This window comes from Topomyia yanbarensis, chromosome 2 (assembly GCF_030247195.1).
Source record: "Topomyia yanbarensis strain Yona2022 chromosome 2, ASM3024719v1, whole genome shotgun sequence".
NCBI lineage: Eukaryota > Metazoa > Arthropoda > Insecta > Diptera > Culicidae > Topomyia > Topomyia yanbarensis.
Window position 1 is genome coordinate 444,155,988 of NC_080671.1, and position 7,936 is coordinate 444,163,923.

General features: G+C 44.6%; 1 protein-coding gene across 1 annotated transcript; it reads right to left on the reverse strand.

Moving 5' to 3' along the window:
* Nucleotides 1-5,770: 5,770 nt before the first annotated feature.
* LOC131681075 (uncharacterized) lies at nt 5,771-6,835 on the reverse strand. The gene has a single exon (XM_058961783.1). The coding sequence runs from the start codon at nt 6,833-6,835 to the stop codon at nt 5,771-5,773; it is 1,065 nt and encodes a 354-aa protein (XP_058817766.1).
* Between the last annotated feature and the right edge of the window lie 1,101 nt (nt 6,836-7,936).

Below are 7,936 nucleotides of genomic sequence, written 5' to 3' on the forward strand. Positions count from 1 at the left end.
ACGATGGGGGAGGGGGGTGTTAAAAATCACTCAAAAAATGCTATGTCATTTATGGATGATCCCTTATTCCTAGCTCAAAACTATATCAAAATATACGCAAAAAAACAACACCGTGTAAGGTTGTCCAAAAAAATCGTGGGTTCTGGGTTGAGTGGTCGCTTAACGAGTAGTTACCTCAATAGTGTACTAGCTTTGTAGTAGTATCTGCCTAAATACTGAATAGACCGATATTTTGAATACAACTCTTTAAATCCCATTTATAATTAGTAATACGAGAATAACAAAAAATAAAAGACTACGTAGACTTTTTCAAAGACCCCCCCCCCTCCCCCTCGTAGACAAACGTAGACTTTTGCCAGACCCCCCGTCCCCTTTATGAGTGGTTTATGAACGGCCCCATTATTAGAATTGACGCCCCCTGTGCCAATTCTAATAATGTTTATTGCCAAAGGTCAAAAGGAGTTTTAGTTTTAGAAAAAAATTCATTTCGCTCTAATATAAACGATTTCTTGATCAATATGATAATCTTCGATAAGTGTCCTGGAGTCTACTGACATCGTGATAAACTACATCAGTGGATTTCATTTCTTACTATCAGTCAAAGTTAAAAATAATCGAAACTCTTTTTTGACGGCTAAAAATGAACCTGATGCGACTCGTAGTGAATAGAACAAATATTCTTTCAACAATCCACGTTATTCATTCAGTTGAATATTCTATTTTTTTTCGAGACGTGTCCTACTGGAGCTGCAGAGCTAGGTTCTCGGAAGGGCTCCCCGTTAGAATTACATACTACAATTTGCAGACGAGACAGGCAATGGCGCACAATAAAAAAAACTGCTTTAGGCCAATTGTAGCGGACCGTGATTCTGAATGTGATATTCATTGTGCAGTTCAGGTATGTGCGGGCATACGGACCCGCGATTGCGTGTATCATCGCGAAGGGCTCGAGCATTTGTACGTTAACGAATTCGATCGCGTGTGCGTTGGTATGTCGCGTGTGCTAACGTGTATGTAACTTAGCGTGTATAAATTCTATTTTATAACCGTGTGCCTTTCGCATAATCCCGTGTGTTCTAGAATGATCGCGCGCGGACCGTGAATCTGATACTTGATTTTTCGTGTACGGTTCAGATTCTAGAAGAAGGTGGGTTCTTCCATATCACTAGAGTTCCCAATCATGTCGCCGTAGAACGTGTGGTCTAATGGATATGAGCTTTATTTTTTGATTGGTCCAGCTGAATGTATGGACCTAAGTTGCTAGAATGAAGAGTAAAGATTTCCGGACGTGACCGATTCATGATCTCGCGCGTTTGCGGGTTCACGTTTGAGACGTATGTTGACCATGTTTGTCGCGTGTGCTCGCGTGTATAAATTCGATTTTGTAATCCTGCGGCCATTCACATATTCGTGTGTGTTCTTGAATGGCCACTAGGGCATTGTAAAAAATGTTCCTTTTTGAACTCTCAAAGCAAAAAAAAAAAACAAAATTATCGTTCCGTTTTTCAATAATTATCGTTCCGTTTTTCAATAATTATTTTATTGAAATTAAAAGAAAATTATTGTTAGTATCAATGTATTTATTGAAAGCAAAAATTTGTTGTTGTTCTAATAAAAAAATATTTTCAAACCAATAAGTTTGTTTGTTAAAGTGATAAACAATAAATGATTGGATTCAATAACACATATATTTGGTTTAAATATGCTAATTTTTTCTGCGTGTAAGGTTTACATACTGCTAGCGATAACGGTGGGATTGAAAATATGCATGGCTGCCATGCTGTCTGAAATTACACCAGGGCAGACACTGTGCTGTCTCTACACTGAACCAAACATAACCGGCCACCTTGAAAAACTAATTTTCAACAAAACTGCTTCGAACTGCTATAAAAGATTGTTTACAAAGTAATTTAATTGAATCAGTTTGTTTCTTCTGTGGCTGAATTGGTTGCTGCTCTGATATTGAATTCGTCCATCTCCGTTGTACATTGTAGCGGGCTAATTTTTGATACAGATCGCTTCAACGTGCCAGATGAGGCTCGTAAAGTTGCAACGCGGGTAACGCCGTTTGGTCCAGGATGAATTTCTACGATGCGGGCCAGCGACCAACGCGCCGGCGGGAGCGATTCGTCTTTGATGATTACAACAGAGCCGATGTCCAGGTTGTACAAGTGAGGGTTGGTTGTATACTGCGACTGAAGCTGCTTCAAATACTCGTTCCTCCATCTATGCCAAAATCGCTGCGAGTAGGCTTGGATACGCTGATATTGGCTAAGGCGGTTAAGCGGTACGTTTCTGATGTCTGGTTCTGGCAGCGGACGGATCATGTTCTTGACGAGGAAGTGCGCTGGAGTAAGAGCTGACAGATCGTTGGGGTCATCTGATAACGGTGTGAGCGGGCGGGAATTCATACAGCCTTCGATAGTTGTTAGTACGGTGGTAAGTTCCTCATAGGAAAGTGACGAACTGCCCAGTTGGCGAACCAGATGCGTTTTGGCCACCTTAACTGCTGCTTCCCACAGCCCACCGAAGTTTGGAGAACGGGGAGGAATTAGATGCCATTGAATACCGTCCTCAGCAAGCTGCCTGCAGATTCTGTCTTGGTCGGGTCCGGACTGAAGCATAGTGTATAACTGATGTAACGCATTCTTGGCTCCGATGAAGTTGGTACCGTTGTCAGAGTACATGTGGGACGGTTTGTTCCTTCGCCAGATGAAACGGTTGAGGGCCATGAGAAAGGTGTCCGTGGACAGATCGCCCACCAATTCTAAGTGTACTGCTTTTGTTGCGAGGCAAACGAACACAGCGACGTAACATTTCAGTGCTGCTGCTCTTCGGTGCGTTGGTTTCAAATAAAGAGGACCGCAATAATCAACACCGGTGGGGGTAAAAGCTTCATTTGCGGTAACTCTTCTGTAACTTGCGTATCGCTACTGCCTAGCAAATATGAGACTCCCTTTCTCAACGCCTCAGGGTCGGCATACGCTCGTGGCTAATCGCGGTCAAGAAAACACCTGATCTTTATCCTCAAGCAAACACAACTTTTATTTCCCTTTTCGTCGACACTTTTATTCTTTTTCTCCCACTTTCTTACTGTCTATCTCCTACCTTAGCACTTCTTTATTCTTCGGTTTTCTTCGGGGCCCCTTTTCCACTCCAGTCGTTGTCGCTGCCACTCCACCACCGTACTCCACTGCTTCACTCCGTTGATTCTGCGGTTCCACACGGTGTTCTACGGCTGCCGCACGTCGCTCGCTACCGGTCGTCTACGCGGCCTCGAGTGTTTGACGATCTCGAGCTTCGACGAGGGGTTCTATTCGTCGGCTATGCCCGGTTTCCCGCGTGAGTATTCGACGGTCGGACACGGTAGGGCTTTCTGGGTTCACAGGGGTTATACACTAAAACCACGGCTTCAAGGTATGAACTACGGGGTCCTACGAACACAATGGGGGATGTCAAAATGGCGGATTGGCTTTGGGGGACGGTCGAGGCGTCACATGGGTTAGTTTAGGGGACGGTCAATTACCTGGAAGTCTGGATTCTCCGGTTAACTATCCAGTTCCTTATTTCTGCTTTTTTACTTCACTTCACTCTTTTGTAATTTAACACTCAGCTTCACTTCTCTTTACTTCGACTTTTATTGCCTCTTCTGGCTTGACTTGAAAATTCTAACTTTCCTCGTCGATAGTTACCGGGCAATTGAACTCCGGTTTTGGTGGTTATTGACCTCATACCCTCCACCGTTGACCCTTTGGTTCGCCAATGAATTCCGCCCAAATCCTCTATTATCGCCACCCCCCAATGGCCGCCTGTTTGCTGAATCCGGCACCTGGTGGTGGTTTACGGAAATTGTGGCGAGTTTTCCTGGCTGCGTTCTGGCCTTCTGACGGTGTTCGCCTTTTAGACACTTCACAGATCTTTTCTTCACATACACAGATTTAATAAACGTAAACTAAACGCGACAATCTCACAAATCTTATACAGAAACAAATACACTGCTTACACTTCCAATTGGTAGTTGTCCTACGGGTTGTTGGATGGGACGGGGGTTGACTCTGTTGCACCTGAAACATTTACGGATAACACTTCGAACTGCTTTTCGTCCATTGAGCGGCCAGAATTCATCACGAACGACGGCTAGCGTCATGACAATGCCGCCATGAATTATTTTACGATGGTGAAAGTTTATAAGCAGCTTGGTGAAAGGATGGAAACCAGGAATGACGATTTGATGCTTGACATCATAGGATTCGTCGGAAAGCCGTAGCCGGCCACCAACACGAATTATTCCTTGTGTGTCCATGAACGGGTTAAGTAGACGAAGTTGGGGTTTCGTGGACACACATACCTCCCGATGCAGCGATTTTAGTTCTTCGGGAAACGATTCTGCTTGCACCAATTTTACTAAACCGAATTTTGCTGCTTGTAGTTCTACCACGGAGAGTACTCGGTCAGTTATTCTGTTATTCTTACTGCGAGCGTTTTGAACGAATCTTAGACAGTATCCGACGACATTCAGAAGACGTTGGTACGATGAAAATCTCAGGAACAAGGGATCGGGTGATTTCTGCTGGGCGACAAGGACGGTGACAGATTTCATTTCCATTTCTTCTGCAGGGGGTGGGATTTCAGATAACACTTGCTTTGGCCATTCCTGCTTCAGTTTTGATAACCAAATTTGTCCGCCTTTCCATTTTTCGCTTACTATCAATTGATCAGGTGATAGTCCGCGAGAAACCAAATCCGCAGGGTTGTCAGCACCAGCTACATGAAGCCAACTTGAACCGTGAGTATTTGACTGAATCTCCGAAACACGATTTGCGGCGAATGTTTTCCAGGTTCGGGGAGGCGACTTGAGCCACTGCAGTACCACAGTTGAATCAGTCCAGAAAAAAACATGCGTCGAACTTCATGTCTAAAGCTGTTACAATCTTGGTATACAAACGGGAACTGATCTGTGCAGCACACAACTCCAATCGAGGGATGGTTATTCGCTTTAACGGGGCAACTGACTTTGAAGCCAACAGAATTACTTTGACTCTACCATCTGATGTTTCCGAACGCACATAAATGCAGGCTCCATAAGCTGCTTCTGATGCATCTGCAAAACAGTGTAATTCGCTATGGCAGATTCTGGATACAAATGCATAGCGGTCGATGCGAAGTTTACGTAGATCAGGTAGCTGCTCACAAAACTGGAACCATTGTTGTCGAAAGTCAGGGGTTACTTCGTCATCCCAATCCAGGGAAAGCAACCATAAATGCTGCAACAGTATTTTTGCTTGAACAATGACGGGAGCGATTAGACCCAAAGGGTCATACAGCTGAGCAATGATTGAAAGAACACTGCGTTTGGTTACGGGTTCATCCCTCAGGATTACGGAAACGTCGAAACGGAACATGTCGGATGCTGGTTCCCAACTGATACCAAGAGTCTTTATTGTCTCCTCGGGTTCAAACTTTTGGGCTGTTTGTGTCCCAAGAAGCTCTTGCGGGAGGTCAGCCAAAACCTCTAATGAATTGGAACTCCACTTTCGAAGACAAAAGCCGCCCTTACTTAACAGAACGTTCAGTTCATTACGAAGCTGGATTGCTTGCTCGACGGAGAATTCGCTGCAGATCAAAACGTCGACATACAAACATTTTTTCACTGCTTTGTAAGCATTGGGATACGGTGCGCCTTCATCATCTGCCAGCTGTTGCAATGCCCTTGTCGCCAAAAACTAGGATGGCGCGAGTCCGTAGGTAACGGTCGACAGTTCATAGGTGATTACGGGTTGCGTGCTGTTGAATCTCCAGAAGATTCGTTGTAGTCTTCGGGATGCATCGAAACTTGGCGGTACATTTTTTCGATGTCTGCCACCAAGGCAATCGGAAATTTACGGAACCGCAGAATGTTGCTGAGCAGCTGATCTTGCACGACGGGTCCAACTAATAAGGCTTCGTTCAGCGAATGTCCGGTGCTTGTTTTCGCCGAACCATCGAAAACGACGCGCACCTTTGTGGTTGAACTTGAAGTTTTTACAACGGGATGGTGGGGAAGGTAGTAGGCGTCCGGACCATCCAGACCATCTTCTGGGACGGCATTCATATGGCCCAATGCAATATACTCTGTCATGAGCTCGTGGTATTGCTGCTTGAGGTCGTTGTCTTTCTCCAGCCTTTTCTCCAACCACTTGAATCGTAGTAGAACGTTCATCTTCGAAGTTCCAAGCAGTTGCTGAAAATTAGGCTCCTTTGGTAGGTGCACAATATAACGTCCTTCGGGATCACGCGAAGCACTTTCACTGAAAAGGTTCTCACACTGCTGTTCTGTGATAGAATAGTTGGACGTGCTGACTTCCTCTATGGCCCAAAAACGTTCTAGCAACTCATCGACAGGAGTAATTGTCGCCACATGACAAGCTACAGGGGGTTGACGGTTTTCTTCGTTGGTTACTAATTGCCCGGTGACTAGCCAACCGAACACAGTATCGACTAGCAGAGTATTATTGGCTAAACGGAATCGGCCTTCAAGCAGGAACGTGTAGAAGTGACCTGCTCCGATGATCATATCTACCTTTCGAGACACGTTAAACTCGGGATCAGCGACCTGCATATTTTCGGGAATTTCCCACTTAGGAGCGACGAATGAAGATGGTGGTGTATCACTGGTAACCTTCCGCAACACAAGAAAATCTAGCACTTCCTTAAAGCGGGATACTCTGGAGCGGACCTCAGCACGGACTTGATACTTCGAATTGGTAACAGTACCATCTACACCTGCGATGGGAACGTTGACTACTTTTCGAGGAAGGTGCAGTTGCTGACATAGGCGCTCACTGTTTACGCACATTCAAACGTCTGTAGAGCTGTCGGATTTTATGACGTGGGAAACTGTTCGGTTCGCGGTATAGTAAACTCTTAGTCACATTAAATAAATTCACTAGGTTTATTCAGTAGAATTAGGCACTTATCGTAAGTTCAAACTGTTCAGTATGAAACGTTGCACTGTTCTGTATATAATTCATTTTCTTCTATATTGGTATAAGGTTTGTTACAAGCTGTTGGGGATAACTATTGATACTGATAAACTATGAATAATGACTCACTGTTCTGATTGCAATTTGCACTATATATAGGTTGCTACAATTATTAGATGAACACAACTGTTCTGCTCAGGAAGTGAGAATATTCTAGAAAACTGACTGCAGTGTGAGTGTTGAACGCAACAAACTCTTCCGTAACGCCTATAGTAGTTGGTTCATTATGCGATACCTAACTGTCCTGTACTACAGTGAAGTCTCACTTCCTCGAACTTATACAACCCTAAAGCTGGCGCAAACATACCGCCCGCCTTGAAAGATGGATCTTTCAATAGATCCTGAGATGTTCTATTCTATCCTACACTACGATATGATATGCTGCTAATGAATTCACTTCTTATATGTTAATATTGTTGATTATGTTAGGTCTGCTGCTGTTTACTATCTTCGCCCTTCGATGTTGCTGCTTAATCAATTGCTGTGCTGTTATCATTTGACCAATGCGTTGCGTATTGTAGCGGTCCGTATGCTTTTGCGTTGCTTGATGATCAGTGGTGTACCATGGGCGTCGAGGACGGGAGACTTGAGTTCGACTCCGTCAACTGCTATGCAGCCGGCGTCGATAAAACAAGACCCGAACGACTCCGCTGGTCCCACCACTCCTGATACTGCTTCTGTTGCTGTTTCCATGTTGCTGACGTAGACTCTCCGCACGCCGTGTGAACAGAGACTGTTTGATGCTTTCTCCGATGAGCTTTTTCGTTGACCTCCTATACTTCTCTTAGTACCGATCCAATTCAATGACCGATGACGTAACTATTCTGTATGCCCTGGTGTGCTGATGTATCGCCGTCCCGTATTAGCTGCTTCAATCCTCTCGTATATGAATTCCTCCGTTGACCATCTCCACC

Excerpts from the sequence above, each read along its gene's own strand:
- LOC131681075 (XM_058961783.1), bottom strand. The coding sequence starts at position 6,835 with ATGTGCGTAAACAGTGAGCGCCTATGTCAGCAACTGCACCTTCCTCGA.